Raw genomic sequence first — 19,644 nt, forward strand, 5'->3', positions numbered from 1 at the left:
GTGATGGCTTTGCAGCTTGCACTGAACCAGCCTGATTCTAACTTAAAAGACACCAATTTCCCCCAGAGTGATGGTGTCAAACTCAAGAATTGTACTTCTGATTTACACCTGTGTGAGCAAAGGCCCTGCACTTTTTCGTTCAAAAAAATAATGTGTTGGGAGAACAAATATTTCAAAGGGAACTTGCACATCTCCCAACACAGAATTCTCTGGACCTCAATTTTCTCCAGCCCATTTTTAAAGCCTTTAATGCCAGTGAGCAATAATTTTGCTTCAGCTGTCTATCATTTCTTTTCCTACAGACACTTCCAAAATTAACTCGAGGCCAAATTCAGCTCTGATTCATTTTCCCTGTGTGTTCACACACAGTGTACTAAAGGCATAAACCAGAGTAGCGAGCCACTACCAACACCTCTGATGCAGTCTTTTCTGTGTTTCTTGACTTCACCTCATGAGCTGCTTGTGCTACACTTTTAATACACAGCAAGGGAAGGAGTGTGATAAGCATACTTGATTCCTAAAGGAGAGATGTCGGACGGGGTCCTCAGCTGCCAAGGAGATGCTGCTGAGCAAGATGAAAAATAGGATCAGGTTGGTGAAAATGTTATCGTTAACGATTCGATGGCAGTGGACACGAAACCTGAAAGAGAGAGGAGAGGCACAACTTTATCTCTCAGAGAACAGGAAGACCTGGGAAACATTCCCCTCTCCTCTTTAGCTGTCAAGACTGGCCCTGAGGGATTGCTCTGCATAGCAGCTTCACTCTACCCTGGCAGAGAATAGCATCCCAGGCAGTTGTGCTTTGCCCTGCTGAGTGTTCAGCAGCCTCAACTCTCCATATAATGCAGTGATGCACACAGGGGTAACTGGCTGCCTGCAGGAGTCAGGCTTGGTTCTCCATTTAAATATGGTCTACAGACTGCCAACCCAAAATTAAATCCTTTCCATTCATAGAAATGTCCCCCATTTTTATAGGGGGTAAGCAGTAGAAATGGGTTTGGGGATGAACAATATCATTCTGAGATGGGGCTAGACAGTCACAGATATGAGGCATGAGAAATCTACCTGTTAGCAGGGCACAAATCTGGCAAATTGGCTATAGCCCAGGCAGTCATTTGCAAAGGGCTTCTGGGAGGTTATCATGCCATACACAGCATCTACTAAAGCTCAACCTAATATGAAGTGCTGGTGTTCTTAGTGTGAAAATGGCCTGCAAGCAGTAGCAGTCTCCCATACAGAATAGAAGGCTTACTTGATGCTAATAGAGCACCTTTCACACAATTATATCAGGATATGAGGAGTTAAACCTCATAACAGTCCTATGCATAATTCTAGAGGCACTTCATTAATCTATTTAGCTCTACTTTTGGCTGTTGAGCTGCCAAGCCCCTATTATAGCAATTTTACAGATGATTGCAGAGGTTAATTTACTTTTTCAACAAGCAACAGTGGGGGTGGGTGGCAAAGCCGACATTAGAGTCCACGAGTCCCAATCATCATCAGTCTCTCTCTGTTGCTCATACCAAGGAGAAGTGGCATAAGCCCTGCTGTGGGAAGATAAACTCTGAATTCTTTTGGGCCTTCACAGTCCTGCCTTGCTCTGAGACTGTGTTTGGTGGCAAAGTCTCCAAGGGAGATGTTGGGATACATGGCACTGAACAGACCACTTGATCAGTGAGCTCTTTCCTGCACCCTTAGAAAGATATATTCTCATGCCATAGTTCAGCCCTCCACTCATGGTACTGGTTTCATACACTGGCATTGGAAAGAGAACTGGAGTAATGTGAAGCCAGGCTGCCTGAAGGAGACTGGAGGAAGAGGATGAAGAATAATTCTCCTCAAGCTCCCCTCAGAACAATGGGAATTGTTGTCCTCTTTGTTTCCTTCCTTGCATGCTCATTCTTGGTGAGTGGGAATATGCAGAAATGCAAAAACTCCCTACTGGGAGTGAATTTTGAGCAGCTATTTGGACAAGAAGCTCCTACCTCATGTTTGATTGCATGAGGTTTGCTTACAATCTGCTTAAAACCTGAATTTGCTGGAGAGTTCCAATTACTGGATTCCCTCTGAATCCCTTATTTCCAAAGCTTTTATCATTTGTGTCTTCAATTAGACTTGCAGGTGCTCTGTACTCGCACTGCATATCGTCAGTGGGCTTTCTACATTTGTGCTTACATGGAGATTTCATGCCAGAAATCTCTTCTTGTTACAGCTGAGCAGCATCTTACATACCTGTTGTTAGGACTGAAGATGAAAAATGCGCTGGCATCAGGCATGGGCACAGCCTTTTCCTTGAGGTGCAGCTCAGACATTGGGCGAGGCCGAGGGCCGACAGGCATCTCAGGTTCTTCCTCATCTTCCTCTGCTGCAATAAATATTTTTATTTCACACGAAATGTTTTATTTTATGCAAAATACGACCCCTCATGGAGTGGTGGGACATTTGTTTCCATTGAAATAAAAGTTACTAAATTAGAAGCATAAAAATAGGATGATGAAAACCTGTGGATTATTGTCCATTTCCCTCTTCTGAGGCACTAACCTCTGCCTTGGACCTATCCCAGCAGAGATTGATCAAGACTGTCTGTAGAACCATCAATGCTGGTAAGTCCACAATATCCTCACAACAGTCTCTTCAGATGCTTCACTGTCCTTTCTGCAAAATACTTCCCCCTAGTGACTATCTATAGGCTTCCTTGCTGTGGTCTAAATCCATTGCTTATTTTCTTACTGTCCATGGGTACAGAAAAGAGAGAATTCCCTTCCTCTTGCAGAAGGATTTAACATGCTTGTTTCTGCCAGGCTTTCTTTTTCTTAGATAAAAACAACAATCTTTCCTGAGATGCTGTGTTCTCTAGATCATTCTCACTACTTTCCTTTGGATTTTCAGCAGAACTAACCTGCTGTTGAGGTCCTACCGGTGCAAAGGAGAGTTAATTATTTTTTATATCTTATAATGCCATTTTGCTGTTTAAATACTTTTTGTAGGCACTTATTTTCATCACATTCTTGTGTTAATTTGCCACCAGTTTTTGGTTTCCGTGAACCACTGACTCTTCACAATATAATGGTTGTTCTGCCCTTCAGTCCCTTCTGCATTTATGCTACTGCTGATTCCCATGAGTGGCACTTTGACCTCATCCTTACTGAACTGCACCTTCTTGTCTTCAGACTATTCCTCCAGTTTATCAGCATTTTTTGTAATCCTCTTTGCAAGCTCTCCATGGAGCCATTGCCGCACGCAGGCTTGTGTTTTGATGAATGCATGTATGCCATAAAGCAAACATGGAGCACAGGTACTTTAACATACACCTATCAGAAATCCTTAAAACTACCTTCTTTCAATATTCAGTGGTGAAAAGAATAAAAGGGCAGGTGACAAATCTGAGCCTCTTGAACCTGATGCCTATGGAGCAGAACTCTAGGCCTTGTACAGACACTCAAGGAAGAAACTGTAGAGATGGGAACTCAGTAGTATGTGAAAGACAGCCTTCCACCTTTGAGGATTTTTTCTACGTGCTGAAGTAAGAAGCTTTTTTGTAAATGACACAACGGGATTTTGCTATTTTAAAGTTCACAATCCTCTCACCTAATTAGCAAGACAGGAAGAAATATTTCAAGAAGGGATCCTGACAACTGATTTATCTTCCAGTCAATGCAAAAGAGGAAACTGTAGCTAAAGGGTTTATCCTAACTCCATAAAGTGAGATAAATTCTAGGAAAAGCCTGTTCCTTCAGGGCCAGGTATGGCACTTCATCTGGTAATGGACATATTAAGAAGAATAGGTGAATCAGTACAGATCCTAATCTAGATGTCAGAGATGGGAGAAAAGTGGCCTTTTCAATGCATGCTTTTATTGCATGCAAATAGGATTCTTTCTTTACATTTCTAGTAGCAAGAGTTTGGCTCAAGTTCGCTTGATAGATTTTTGGATATGTTTGATCTGGTACACAGTCTGCACTTTTTAATCTGGTCTATTTTTTAACAGCTCAATTTTATGTCGTAACACACTTAACAATACCCATTCTACAGGTTTTATTCCTTTTGAAGTACTTTTGTGAATAGTACTCGAAAAAAATTGTGCTAATATTCATATTTATATAATATTACAATACTTTACACTTGCACCTTTTATCTACAGATGTCAAAGTGGATTGACAAGGAGTGGGGTAAGCAAATTCTTTCTTCTTTAACAGTCTGGAATACCAATGCCCATAATCATGTAGGATGTTTGAGAGCTCTCGCTTGAAAGACTATTATTCTGAGCCTCAGTTCTGTGCCAGCAATATTAGATCTTTTTTTGTTTTCTTTTTCTTGAAGCAAGCTTTACTTAAAGTGTTTAATTTTTTTTTCCTAATAGGTATAGGAGAATGCCTCTGGAAAATAGACTCTTAGCAGAAGGACCAGCCCCCCTAAATGAAGATTATGAGGAAGACTGTTTCTCTCCTCTTTCTCTTGTGTCTGCCATAAAGCAAGAAATATATTAATGACTTTGGCAACCACATAGCTGCAGACTGGAAAACACATTGAGTTCCTCAGTTATGGAGAAAGAATAATGTTTGAAACGTTTTTCACTTAAAGTAGGGTCTGGGCCACATAAGAAAGGAAAAAACAGGAGTTAAATACAAAAAGTATAATATTATTACACCATCAGCTCAGGTTGCTGTGTAAGCTAATTACCAGTATAAAGAAACCAGTGTATTGCACAGGTGTCAGCATTCATACAAGCAAAGGTCAACACGGTATTCACAAGCTGGCTGGGAGACATGTCAGCTGCAATCCCACACTTGTTCTTTGACCATTTTCTATACCTAAGGTATACCACTGTTTAAAAAGTGACTTTTTCATTCAAGCCTGCCATGAAATCATGAAGAAGCAAGACTCAGAGTTACCAAGTTGAGATCTAGTTTAGAACTCTTCTGAAATTCAAGAAAACTCAAAACTTGGACTGTCATCTTGAGTTATACTTCATGAGAACAGTTGCATCCTTTGGTTGTGAAGGACACACACAGGCTACAGTGCAGAATCAGTGACAGATTCAATGGAAAGGCTTTTTTTCTTTACTCTATACAAAGACCAGACCTGTCGTGTAAGGACACTGCTTTGCTTCAAGCTTCCATAAATCACCTCAAGCCTTCATCTGACCCTCATCTGGTGTTCTGAATTCTTTGTCTGTTTCTGTACCAGACCGCAGGACTTGCTCCCTGTCTTCTTATAATAAACATGTCAGCATAATAATCCCTCTAGTGTACACAAATCTCTGGAAAGAATAGTCTCTCCCTCCAACTAAGTGGCTAGGTGAACTGATGAGTTGCAAATACACAGTGTATTCTGGGGACTAAGAGCAATACTGTGCAGCAAAAACATTCAGAAGAGGTTATTGAGAAAATTCTAGTTGAGGCAACAGAATAGGAAATGGAGTGGGGTAGATTCAAATAATAAAGGAAAAACTGAGTTGGTGTGAAGGATGTTTTCCCAGGAGGGCTGCATTTAGCTGCACAGTACCTTCTGAAGCATGGCAATCACCAGAAGGATTTTGGGCTGATCTGATGATCAGAAAGGAATTGATGAAGGGACAGTGGTACACACTTGGGGACTGGGAAATTCTTGCTTGCTATTGCTGTTGAGTTCCTTGGAGTTTTGTTCCCCAGACCTGCTTACATGAGACAGATGTGAAATGCTGCTTCTGCTCCAAGAGGGTACTGGTGCTTCTGAGCTTTGTACTGAAAGACAGAATACAACCTAGCATACATCCGCATGCCAGTCCAAGGATTGGCATCCCAAAGCAGGAGTTTAAAAGTGTTTTTGCTTTATTTCCTGACCTCTAATCCTACAGCTAGAAAATCCATAACAAATTGTAGATTTGTTTTTTGTCAAACATTCCATTTGTGAGCCTATTTCTAAATTTTCTATGGAAGGTAATTGAAATATAATTCTATTATCAGTAGGCTTAAATTTCTTATGCAGGTATGTGCATCTTTACTTTAAAAAATATAACAGTCTACAAATTCTGGCTAGTTGAGAAACAGAAACGGAATTGTTTCAGGCTGTTTTAATTTGTTCTTGTAACTGAAGATTCCTTAAAACAGATTAGTAACTGTGAATGGGTGCGCAGTGAATGCCCTGTGTCTACAGAGGTACTTGGAAGGATAAATCCAGAGTGATCTGCTCTAAAAAATATCAAAAGTGAACTGCATTTTATGGTGTTGGAAACACAGTCTACAGATTAACAGGCTAGGAATATGGATAAATATGAGTATGGCAAGCTCACAGATTTTTTTTGTTCTGAAAATCAAATGCAATGAACAGTTTTCCTTCCTGATTGTCTGAAACTCTCATTCATCTACTTAAAGTGAACTATCCTGCCTTTTTTTTACCCTATCAAATTAACCTATTAACACACATTTTTTTAGGAATGATAGAATAGAAAAGAACGTAATTTATTACCTATTACAGTCTGTTATATAATCAGAAGTGAAGAAGGGAAGAACGAGAAGAGATCACACATGGCCAAATGACTGCCAAGCTAGAATCAACTAATTATTGTATCTAAGTCTTTTCTGGCAGATATTTCTCTAACCTGTTCTTAGCCATATTTGGTGATGCTAGGTTTCCACAACCTTCTTCACAATCGTTTAGAGCCTCGCTACTAGAAAATCTTCCCCTTGTGTGAACCTTAATAGGGTTAATTCCCTTAACCATAACAGATTGAGATTATTTACCTTCTACCTGTAACAACCTTTTATGCATTTGAAACCATTTCCTCTGTCTTCCCTAGCTCAAAAAACCACAGCTCTTTCAGTCTCAGTTCAATTTCTCCTTGCATTGCTTTCACTTTGCCCTTCTAGGTTCTTCCCAATTCAGCTCCACTTCTCTTAACTGCACCCAAAATGAGATTGTATCTCAACGGAGATCTCAATTGCTAAAAGACTAAAAGAGTTGTTTTACTCTGGTTAGCTTTCACTGGCCTGTTAGAAGAAACCTGTAAATGGACTAAAGGGTCATGTTTTCACTGTTCGTAACTACTTGTTTGCCTTTTGACAGGTGGCAAAATGTTATGGGCTTCTGCTGGGCTTGTGATTACAAGATTCAAATTCTTTTCTCAAGGACTGTTACCTAACTACTGTCACCTAAGATCCTTTATTTGTGAGTTGTTTATTCCTGCCTATGTAGAGCCTGGCACTTTCAATTTTATTTAGACCATTTATCCAGTTCCTCAAGAGCTCTTTGAATTCTAATGCTGCCCTTCAGTATGCTTACTGTCCCTCCTAGCTTCATGTCATGTGCAAATGTAATAAGCATATTTCCTTTTCCATCACTCAGGTCATTAACATTGAACTGAACTGAACTCAAGACAGGCCTTTGGGTTGTAGAACTTCATTTGGGTGATTGCTACTCTCCACGTACAGAGTCCGACCAATTTATCTCCCAATCATCTAGACCTTTTTTTTTTTTTCTAGCTGGCTTATGAGAATGTTTAGAGACATTCAGACCATCAGCAAAGTCAAAGCATATATCTACTTCTTCTCCCGTCTTGTCAGCCCCTCTTAGAAGAAAATGAAAGTGGCTTAACATGATTTGTTCTCTGTAAACCCATGTTCCTGTTAGTCTCCTTATCTTGCAGTGTTGTATTTGTTTAGTTGTTTCAAGACTTTTCCAAGAATGGAAGTTGAACTGACCTCTGCTCCACCCCTACCCACCATTTTAAAGACCTAGCCTTCAGGAATTCTCAAAGTAAAACTGCTCTGTGTTCCGATATTGCTTCATCCAATTCTATATAAAGAATTTGAGGATGAAGTTCATCAGGTCCAAATGATCAATTCTAGGCTGAGTTTACACCTTTAGAATCATATTAATAAAGTTGCACTGACTTTTTTGATTAAAAAAAAATTCTAAAAGGCATTCAGCACTTTTACCTTCATAAGTATCTGTTGTTGATCTTCCCTGACATAGAATACTGAAAAAATGAACTGAAAATATATATCTAATCACGTAATGTGTTCTTTACAGCGAATCACATCAAGTACCACTAACCACTACAGGAACTGCAAAGGAAACATGGGCAAATAAAGTGTCGCTAGCAAGGTGAGGAAGGGGATTCCCTCTGCTCGCGCTCTTCTGAGACCCCATCTGGCATCCTGAATCCAAGCCTGGTGCTCCCAGAACAAGAAAGACATAGAGATGTTGATGCAGGTACAGAGGAAGCCAAGGGGATGCTCACAGGACTGGTGCACCTCTCTGATGAACAAAGGCTGAGGGAGCTGGGCTTGTTCAGCCTGGAGAAAAGAAGGTGCTGGGGAGACCTTGTAAAAAGCCTTCCATTTTTTAAAGGGAGCCTAAACGTAAGGATGAGGAGGATGAGGGGAAAGACAAGAGGCAATGGTTTTAAACTGAAAGGGAGTAGGATTAAATTAGCTTTAACAAATAAATTCTTCACCCTGGAGGTAATGAGGCACTGGGACAGGCTGTCCAGAGAAGTTGTGGAGGTACGATCTCTGGAAGTGTTCAAGGCCAGGTTGGATGTAGCTTTGGGAAACATGATCTAGTGGAATGTGTCCTGCCCTGTGGAAGGGGGTTTAGAACTGGACAGCCTTTAATGTTCCTTTCAACCCAAGCCCTTCCGTGATTCTACAAATTTAATTGCATCACCTTCTCCCATCATGAAGACATTACAAGACCAGCTTGCTTGCTATCGTAATTTGGCTATATGTGCACTAGCAACTGGAACTTTTTTTTTTAGATCAGGAACGAGAGAAAACAGAGAGATACCTGGTGCTTCTGTTGTGGGATATGGGCTCTTTTCTTCATTTTCATTTGGCTGATAGTCATCCATGTTGATCTAACAGAAACAGAAGAAAAAAAGACTCAAACAAAGCAGAGGGTTTTCATTCCCCTCAAAACTCAAGCTGTCCACATCATCTCTGCATAGACTGTTGTGCTAGCAGCAGACCTTTGTAGCAGGTGGCGACTCTCCATCAGCAGTGATTGATTTCAGCTCAATTTTCTCCTCCTTTGTCTCCTCCTCCACAGCTGTTTTCTCTATCTCCTGTTTCTTTTCAGGACTAGCAGTCCTAATAATTTGACAAGATAAAAAGAAAACAGTTACAAAGGTGAAAAGCTGTTTCATGTAGTACAGCACACACTAAGAGAATGATCAGCTGACTGTCACCTCCATTCTGAGTCCAGCTTATATTTCAGCGGCTCCACCTCTTCCTCTTCTACTCTAATTCCATATAGAATCCTTTTACTTCATAGCATTCTCAATGGCTTGTGTTTATATATGTGTATGAGAGTGCACATGGAGAAGTAGGTGACTGCGTTTTTGTGCACGTTCTAGGCATGTGACTAGATATCTTCTCTTTGTTCACTCAATAACAATGGCATGAAGTGTTTTCAAACCCTGTCTTGTGGACTTCCACTAAGTTGCCTACAAAGTTTTGCCGCTCACTGCACTTCCAGAGCCCAGGAGATTCTCCTGAATGGTGTGTAGGACACAGGCAGAAAGATCTGCACAAAGAATTCTCTCCAAGTAGCCCAGAAACAAACTGAGGTAACTGGTTAGGAAAGACTTCTCCATGGCTGCCAACAGGGAATGACAGAGAAGCTCTAAGTCCAGCTCAAGTCACCTGAGAGTCTGCAGATATACTAATAGAACTAGCCAGAATTTTTCTCCAGCGTATGATATATAAAAAGAAGGAAGTCACTGAATCTTGTGTCTTGGGAATCTGAAATTTTTTCTTGCTCTGTGGTCCAGAGCAATCAGGAGGTAATAGGGATATTCAAACGGTACTGTTACACCAATACCATTTTGTACTCATTAACTACTGATGCCCTGAAATCTCACCAGTCACTCAGCCTTTCTTTCTTCTGTTCACATCATTGCAATTGTGAGATTCCTAACTCCCAACACCTTCTTGTCCTTTAGTTTGAATTAAAATACATATATACATAATTATATATACAATATATAATATAAATTAATCATATTTATGTAATCTATATACACACAGAAAATTTAAACATATTACATACTTGCACATACAAATAAGCATAATGTGTTAGGTTCTATATATGGATATATATACAAGTGGATGATTTTGAGGTGGATGCATATGGATTTACCTAGCTAGTTTTTTCCTTTCTTTTTCCTCTTCCTCCTCTTTCTGTGCAGATGTTAAACTCTCCGCATCAGCAAGGTTGTCCACAGCAATGGCCAAAAAGACATTCAGGAGGATGTCTGTGTGCTACTTAAAGAAAACGGGCTTTGAAAACTGCAGAACAACATTATACTGAAGGTGTCTTAATTTAAATTTTTAGCAACCTGTCATCAGATCTCTTGGATTTTCCAAACTTCCAATTCACACAAATGTTCAGGGTGCACATATTGAGTATGACGAATCTACAACTTCCACCTAAATGTCTAACACACTGTGTAGGGTTTCCAAAATTTCACAATGGAATGACTGATAGAAAAGATAGAAGCCTAGACTTTAACACTTAGATTTCAGTTTTTGGTTTCCATATAGAGTCTTGCTCTATGCAACAAATTCCGCTGAAGGATAAGGGGAGCCCTGGATGCCTTTGAAGGTTCAGGTCATTTTTGTTAAAGAACTTTCATATTCAAGATCCTCATACCATTAGGCACCTGAGCTTTCCAATTTTGGCTTACATGCTTGAGTTGGACAACCTCATCAGCCTTTCCCACAGACATATGTAGGTTTTAAGGACCGTAAGGATATCACTATCATTAGCATTTCTGAGGGGAACAAAAGAAATTCATTTAGTCTGAGTGTTAAAGGATTGGGTTGGCAACTCTGCCGTCTCCTAGCCGAGAGCCCACACATGGAAGCTGCAGTGTAAACTAGTCATGCACATGTTGCTGAAGGGTAAGTAATGACAATTGCTTTCTTGTCTTGCCAGTCAGTGTTAAGACCTTGTGTTATAAATCTGAACACCAGATTCTTACTGAGATTTCTTTAGAGTAGGTCTCATGCCATCAGTTCTCAGTAAACTCCAGTTTAAGGCTTAGTCTGGAAATACAGCCACTCCTCTCCCAAAGCTCCAAGGTCTAATGACACAAAGTCAGCCAGCACATGGAGTTGGCTCACATTTTCCTCTGCAGTTCACAAGGAGATCCAAATTGTAGCTTTTTAAAGCTATCAGGAAGACAGCATCCCTTGACCTTGAGATAAGTGTAATGGCACTATCTCACTTTGAAGAAAGGGCATGCAGGTCAACCGAAATGTCACATAACAGGGTTTGAGAGACCTGAATTATGAGGAAAGGTTGGAATAGCTGGGCTGAAACTACAAGGTAGCTCCATAGAAGAACTAGTATAAAAAGAAATGTCACCTCTGACACATGAGGGCTATTCATTAAGGAAACAGAAATTAAACATGAACAAATTTGGAGCAAACAGATACGGTACTGAACCATGGCTCTGTGTTCAATGCAAATTCCTATGAAAGGACACTCACAGCCTAGTCCTGCAGTGTGCTTTGTGCTGCTGGGTTATGTACTTTGCCCTCACTTCACCTTGAAGCCAGAGAGAACTCAAGTTAATGCCATCTCAGGATAGTAGATAACAGACTACATGATTTTCTGTTTGAAGATCAAACACATTGCAGTAAGTGAAATGGAACAGGGTTCCTGTTCATTTATATGCGAGTTAATATACGATCTCACATAAATCAATTGTGTCAAACATATGGTACTCCTATTACAAAGTTTGCATCTAGCATATTGTATATTACATATATTTTTATTCCACATAAAGTTTGGATGAAATCAAATGGAACATGTTAATGAAATGGCAATTAAAGTAAAAACACACAGTAAGTACAGCAGGTAGACAAAGAGATTTGTTTATAAGGAAGGTGGGAAAGAAAGACCTATGAGAAAATTAGGGGGAATAAAAAATAAAAAACCTGAACATGTAAAGGTACTAAATAAAAGCTGGCATGCAGAACCAGTACCTAGCTGGCTCTTATAAATGTTTATATGCCTGAAGGCTTAGCACTAGCTAAGATTAAACAAACTTGTTTAACTTTTGACAGTGCAAAGCCAAAATCTTGAGCTAGGGAAAAGGTGAAGATATAAGGCACAAAATTACTTTCTGACACAGCAAAAGTAATAAGGGGTGACTTTAAATTCAACCCCGTTTGGAGAAAAGAGTAGCATCAAAGGATACAGTTCCCACAGATGAAGAGGATGATGAAGTAAATACAGACCAACATTCCTGGAAAAGAGGGGCCGCCATAAGCCATGATCCCATCATACATCACCGAATTCCAGTCCTCCCCAGTCAGGATCTAAATGACACATTCCCACCAATAAGGGATACAGTGTTAGACCACACAGAGAATTTGAAAACCCCATTAACAGAAAGATATTCACTATCCTAGAGATCATCCCTTCCCCCAAGATGGCTGGAAACTCTGGCTGTACCCATTTAGCAAATTAAAAACAAAATGAGATTATGCAAAAAGGGCACTAGAACTGTTAAAAAAACTGGAGATGTCCCCTTGAAGACTTATTGCTGAACCCGAATGGCTCCACAAGACATCTTTGTTTAAGTCTCCCCACCTCACCTTGGCACTTCCCTCCACATCTGTTGTTTCAGACAAGCTGCACAAGTAAAGCACTGAGGACAGCACTCAGCACAGCCCTCCCAGATACATCCCTTCACCTTGTGTGTGAAATCACAATCCCGATGCTCTTGGCTGATCAGTCTCAAAATTGCAGTCAGTTTGAAAGCTATTTAATTTCTCCACTGGTGCAGTGAGCACATACTTGTTCCCTAGTACTGTGGAAGGGGAGAGGACAGCCATAGGGACAGGCTCTGGCTTCCAGGCAAGGCCATGCAACATGGTAATGGCCATTCTCATGTACTACTCTGATAAGCCCTGATGGCTTTATGATATTTCCTCACTTTGGAAGGGAATACCCCTGTGCTGGCAGCATGGTGCCTTGCTCCTGGAGCTATTAGAATAGCCTCAGAGACTACTAGGCTGTAGAAGAGGGGTGCAGGACCTACTGTCTGTCTCTCCCCATTTAAAGCACAATATCTAGGTCCCATCTGTACCTACTCATGCTCTTACCTGAAACACAGTGAGGAGAGACTGGGGGAAGTTGTCAAATGTACTCCTCCTGGTCTGCATTTCATCAAAGTTAAACTTGCCCCCAAAAAGCTGCATCCCCAGCAGGGAGAAGATGATGATAAAGAGGAAGAGGAGCAGCAGGAGGGAGGCAATGGAACGGACTGAATTCAGGAGTGAAGCCACTAGGTTGCTCAGGGAGTTCCAATATCTGGGAGAGAAAACAAAAGTAGTTAAAATTTCTTCACTTCGAGACAGGTGCTCCTGGCCTGCACAGGATATTGGTTCTGGCTGACTCCTGTGTATAAGCAGGCATTTCTAAATACCCTGTTCAGCAGTGAATCATTTATGTACTTCCCTAAGATAATGAGACCTACTGCAGCTAATGAGTAATTTCACTACCACACGTGTACATTCCCTCCACCCCCACTTGATGCTCACACCCAGAAGATTATTGCAGCACTCTCCATCTAAGTCTCTGAAAATCTTGTATCAATATACAGTGATTAGTTCTTGCCGCTTCAGTGAGTTACATTCTAACCAACCTCATTACAACACTCACAGATGTTATGGCATGCCAGAATACCTCACTCCAGAGAATGGCCTGCAATAAGTGGCAGGAGCAGATGGGGAAACAGTTTGGATACAAATAGAAACTTGTCCAAAATATGGTGTGATTGAGACTCCTGCTTTTTGAGCAGCTACCATTAGATAGGGAGGATGGCTAAGATCTTCTCTCGGTGTATTCAGGTTTATGCCCAGATCTGACTGATGTACGATGCAGAAGACAATCTTCTAGCCCCTTTGGTCCCATTTAAGGATTCAAAGTAATGCAAGTAGTATGCTCTACTCTAACATATCAGCTTGCTTGCTTACCTTTGCCAACCAGCAGTGTAGCCATGTGTTGGAAAAATGCTACATTTTTGTGAAGAATTGACCACATTGCCAATGAAACAACTTTCACTTCAGCCTGGTATGTGCTCAAACATTTTTATCCTACTGCTTAGAATGTCATGAACACTTTTACTGTATGTTCTTTTGAGTTTGACAAATATTTCAGACTAGATTTAAGATTAGCTGACATCTTCCAGTCACCTCATTTTGAATACAACCTTGGGTGGCTTGCACAGGCCAGCAAGCCAGTAACGTTTATGATCTAATGTAAGTCGCTAAGTCTTTCTTCTAGCATCATCTCCTGTGGCCTTCTACCATGATCTGAGATCACAACATGGTTGGCATCCTCCACTCCCTTCTCCCAAAGCTTTTAACAGTGAACCCTTCTCTCCTTAGAAGACCCTGAATTTCTAGATGTATTTTCCTTGGAGAAGGAAGCTCTATTATAGAAGGATGTCAGACATGTCAAGCATTCTCACTTGAAGGAGGTCGGATAATTCTACATACAAATCCATCTTTTCTTAAGTCAATGTGGTCACTAGAGACAGGGATTCTTAAAATAGTACTGAAATGAATATTTTCAAATGCCAGGGTAAAAAGAAGGCTTTTGTTGTCCCATGGCAGACAAATATTCAGGTGGCCCAATTACTTTGCAAGGGTTAGCAATCTGACCTGCAGAGGGACTGCCAAGCCCTCTGAAGTTCAGCGACTGGTTCATCTCCAAGCACTGAGCTTCAAAGAGAACTGTGATGTTTTCCCTCCATCCCAGCTTCAGCACTTCAGAGAAAACCATAGTGATTTAGAAGTTTAACTGCAATTAAAGACACGAGCATTGTAAAACTACAGAGCAGAGGTAAGGGCATGGAATTTGTGAGCTTGGTGCCACCAAATGTCTAGATTGAATGTGCTATGTAACAGCTCTCTATGTTTGTGTTTATGCTTACAGTTCACAACATTCATACTGTGGGAGGAAGAGAAAGTGACACAGGAAAAGGGAAAAATAATTTCTGATGAAATTGGACTGAATTTAGCATGCTCAAAACAGAAACTGGTGGGGTCTAGAATATCACCAAGCCCTCCAATGTCAGTCAGGACACACATGCCCTTAACAGACATGCAGTAAAGCTGTTACCCATCTGAACAGTCTCAATGACTTGCTTTAAGCTTGAGTGTCTTGCTATCTTATAGCACAGCTGCACAGACTTTTATCAGCTCTGCAATTCTTGCAAATGGCTCCATATCTGAGATTCAGTTTCCTATGCAACTAATCAACTTTAGAGCAATTAATGGAGATAAGCTTAGTGCTGTTTTTTTCTGTGCTCTGAGTGCTAGCTAGAAATACAGCACCTTTAGAAAAGTAAACAAACCAATAGGGAAGTAGAGGGAAAAGAGAAAAAGGAAAGGATAAGGACTGACTGACCCAACTAGGATATGGAAGTAACAATGGTCTTATCTCAGATTCCCGGAAGCCTGAACTGAGGTTACCAGCTGCCACATTAGGCAATTGGAGAGCTAACTCAAACACTCTGCCAAAACCTCTCGGGTTACTCATTAAAACAAAGAGCCTTGTGTTGGCCATAGAAGAAGAAGCCCAAACAAAGACTCTCTGACCACTCTGTCCTCTTTGGTTAATGTACTACAAAGAGAAAAACACACCAGTTGCAACAAATGTCAAGGCACTGCTGGAAGAAATCAGAGAATTTGGACTAGTCATCATATAATGGCAGGTAAAAAAGAAAGCACTGCTGCTTCCTTTGACCAATACGGAAATTAATGTGCTTCCTAATATCTCCCAAAACCAGTGAAAGAGATTCTGCAAAACTCCAGTGAGAAGGACATGATTATGATCCTTGTTTCAATAGGGAGAAATAAGATGCAGAGACGTTAAATGGTTTGTTCAACACCTCACATAGAAATTAAATGAAGAACTGGATTAGAGCTTAATGTCTTCTTTTATTCTCTTCTCTCTCCTCTTCATTGCTTTTCACTATGGCTTTATGATACTTGCAATCACAAATGCAGAGCTTAAAACAGTAGTGACAGCTGGAAGCCTCTTTGTGGGAAAGCTTCCCACACTGTTCATCCAATATAAAACCATTTTGAAAGCAGGTACAAAAAAAGGTGCCATGCCTCTCCTCCCTATAGTTAACAGTGACATATACAGTGGTAGAATTTAGGTTTGAAATATCAAATTTCAGTAAACTGTTGTAAGCAAATTGATTTATCTTCAAAACAAATAGGAATAAATATACGGATTTATAAAGCAATAAAATATTATGCCTTAAGAGACAATCATTTGTGTTCTCTCAGCAAAGAAAAAAAATCTGTATAGCGCTGTAAAAATTAGGGAGAATAAAAGAGATTATGCTGGCTGCCTGTCTAATCATAGAATCACAGAATGTTTTGTGTTGGAATGGACCTTAAAGATAACCCAGTTCCAATCCCAGTTCTGCGGCAGGGCTGCCACCCAGCAGCTCAGGGTGTCTAGGGCCCCATTCAACCTGGCCTTGAATGCCTCCAGAGATGGGGCACCCACAGTTTATCTGGGCAGCTGTGCCAGGGCCTCACCACCTTCTGAGTAAAACATTTTCTCCTAATATCTAATCAAAATCTTCCCTCTTTTTGTTTGAAACCCATTCTCCCTTGTCCTATTACTATCAGACCATATATAATGTCAGTCTCCCTTGCGTTTATAAATTACTCCCAAGTACTGGAAGGCCACAATGAGGTCTCCCTGGAGCCTTCTCTTCTGTAAACTAAACAAGCCCAATTTCCTCAGTCTTTTTTCTAAGAGAGATGCTCCAGCTATCTGATCATCTTTGTGGTCCTTCCCTGGACCCGCTTTAACAGCTCTGCATCTTTCCTGTGCTTGGGACCCTAGGCCTGGAAGCCATACTCCGGATGGGGCCTCACAAGGGCAGAGTACAGTGGGGCAATCACCTCCCTCCTGGCCACCCTTCTGATGCAGCCTGCCGGGATACAAGCACAAGCTGCTGGCTTGTGTCCAGTTTTTTGTCCATCAAGACCCCCAAGATCTTCTCTGCAGGGCTGATCTCAACGAGTTCTTCTCCCAGTTTGTATATATGTATGGGATTGTCTTGACCCAAGTGGAACAACTTGCAATTGGCCTTGCTGAATCTCATCAGGTTCTTGTGGGACCATTTTTCAAGCCTGTCCTGGTTCCTTTTGGCATCCCCTCAATTTGCAGTATCAACTGCACCACTCATCTTGGTGTCATCAGCAAACTTGTTGAGGGTGCACTCAATCACATTGTCTAGGTCACTGACAAAGATGTTGAAGAGCATGGCTCCCAAGGCTGACCCCTGGGGGACAACACTCTGACCAGCCTCCATCTGGGCATAGAGCCACTGACCATAACTTTGTGGCTCTGAGCATCCAACCAATTCTTTGTTGGGCTATTGGATGCATTGCCTTCTTGAAGGAGCCCTCCCTAATTCCTATGGGACAAATATAAGGTTTTCTCTCGCTGCTTCCTGAAGTGACAGTGTTCCCTGGCTCTTTGTCACTCAAAAGTACATAGTATTTCTCCATCAAATCTAGTTTAAAGCCCTGGTGATCACTAAGCCAGCTTTCTGCCCAGTATATTCTTGCCTCTCATGGTCAGTTGCATCCTGTCTGATGTCCACATGTCCAGTCTCTTGTAGCTGTATCCAAGATCACAGCACTTGAAACCCTTAGTGTGACACTATCCATACAGACATTCATCCAATTCATCTGCTTTACTCCTCCTGCCCAGTTCTCAAAACTCCAACTGGGAGGACAGAGAAGAATACTACCTGTGCTCCTGATCTCTTCAACATCTTCCTAGGGGATATAAAGTCATTTTTAATATTTTGTAATTTCCTAGTTGCCTCCTGTGACCCAGCCTTGAAGAGCAGGAGTGAATAGCAGTCCTCCAGCTTATCATACCTGGTAGTCTCTTCCTGATACCCAAATGTGGGCACCCAGCAGGCAGCAAACCTCTAGATAGATTATCTGGGCAGCAAAGGGGTGCCTCAGTGCCTCTCAGCATGGAGTCCCAAATTACTAAGACTAATGTACAAGACAAAATGATTCTGAAGAGTATTTATAGTCTTAGAAGAAATGTTTGCTCTTGAAATTCTAAATGCGATTTCTAAATGATTTCTGCTAGTGTCTTTACTTGTTTCTTCTATACTGGGGAGCTGTATTTGTGCTTTTCCTAGAAGTGCATTATCTTAAAGCATCCAGAATTTGTGCATGGTGTTTATCACAGAAAATCCACAGATATATAATGGTTAGGCTAACTACTGACATATTTTCATCGGAGAATCTTCCCTGCTTTGTGCCTTTTTAATTATTCTGATTATCACTATTTCCATCGCCACTGTATGTCCATATCACTGCTCATGAATACACACTTGACATAAAACATTACACGATCATCATTACTATTCTTCCTACCTTTAAAAGATTGTATCTTTCCATATCATCATCTACACAGATGGTGTTTTCCAGCAGTACTGATAATGTAAATATCACTAAACTATCACTGTGTGTAGAGCAGAGTGAATAAAGTAAAAGATTATATTTTACTGGAGAACATACGAAGTAAAAGTTTTGCTTTAATGCCAGAAAATTCTCTCCTGCAGTCTGACATGACTGGGTCTGAAGTGCAGCTTTGGAGGCTTGTGCTAAGGCCTTCCACATGAGGGTGAACTTCACCCACAGAGGGGAAAAACCATGGAGAAAATTACAAATAATTAAAAAATATACAAATCTGAAACTAATGCAACCTACTTGCCAATATTTTAGGACAAGGAAAGAAGAGAAAACCCGATTAGTATATTGTTCACTTTGAGTTACTCCTCAGCTCTGATTATACACAGACACCTGTACAAATCACAAGGTATTTTACAGGTAATACTTTTTCTGTGAAAAACTGGATTTCAGATATGATGCAGAAGGGAGGTAAGTATAACTAGACCTGTTGCTGGCTGGTTCATACTTTACATCTCTGCCAGAATCTTTAGGAATATCTCAGTATTCCAATAGATGAAGCCTCCTAAAGTATTACTAATATTCTCTCAACATTTTCCTTTCTACTAGAGAATTCTGCTAGCTAGATATATTTTGTGTAGGAGTGGAGAAATGCCTAGAAAAAACAATGACCTCTCCAGCATGCTATGTAGAAGCTTATGCTTTTATAGCTGTTGGTATGTTGCCCTGGGTATATCTGATTACCCAATGCCTGAAACAGCTACTGGTTTCCTCAGAAACCAGGCCTGGGATTCAATGATGATAGCTTTCAGACCCAAAGATCCAGGAAAAACACTCGCTGGACCAGAGATCTTCACTATTTCTGAAAGGGCAAAGAGATTGCTCCTGCTGGAAATTCTTGTCAATTGGAACATTTTTCTCTCTCCTGTGATCATATCTAAAAAAAGACTACCTTTTCTCTGTTTTAGTAGGTGCAAGCTTGATTTGGCCACTTTCTCCAAGATTATAAACTGATTTTCTGTCTCTGCCATTTGACTCTGAAAACAGTCAACACTGCCAGAGCCTTGAAGCTCAGAAGTTTTAAGGGTAAATTTTGTACAATATGAGAGTCCAAGTCTGTTTTTTTTTTTTCTGCCTCACAGTTCTGCCACCTTGACTGCCTTCCAGTTCTGGT

The 19,644-nt window shown here is 40.8% G+C and overlaps 1 protein-coding gene across 1 annotated transcript in view; it reads right to left on the minus strand.

The window, feature by feature from the left end:
• The window catches only part of CACNA1C (calcium voltage-gated channel subunit alpha1 C), a gene marked incomplete at both ends in the record, with an annotated part of 471,149 nt that overhangs the window by 83,949 nt on the left and 367,556 nt on the right, over nt 1-19,644 (minus strand). The window contains 7 exons of the mRNA XM_079548089.1: nt 511-640; nt 2,233-2,365; nt 8,770-8,839; nt 8,951-9,071; nt 10,123-10,237; nt 12,191-12,311; nt 13,101-13,308. Coding sequence (XP_079404215.1) covers nt 511-640; nt 2,233-2,365; nt 8,770-8,839; nt 8,951-9,071; nt 10,123-10,237; nt 12,191-12,311; nt 13,101-13,308 — 898 coding nt within the window. The remainder of the gene's footprint in view (nt 1-510; nt 641-2,232; nt 2,366-8,769; nt 8,840-8,950; nt 9,072-10,122; nt 10,238-12,190; nt 12,312-13,100; nt 13,309-19,644) is intronic.

The sequence above is a fragment of the Tetrao urogallus genome (genome assembly GCF_951394365.1).
Source record: "Tetrao urogallus genome assembly, chromosome: 1".
In the NCBI taxonomy this organism is placed as follows: domain Eukaryota; kingdom Metazoa; phylum Chordata; class Aves; order Galliformes; family Phasianidae; genus Tetrao; species Tetrao urogallus.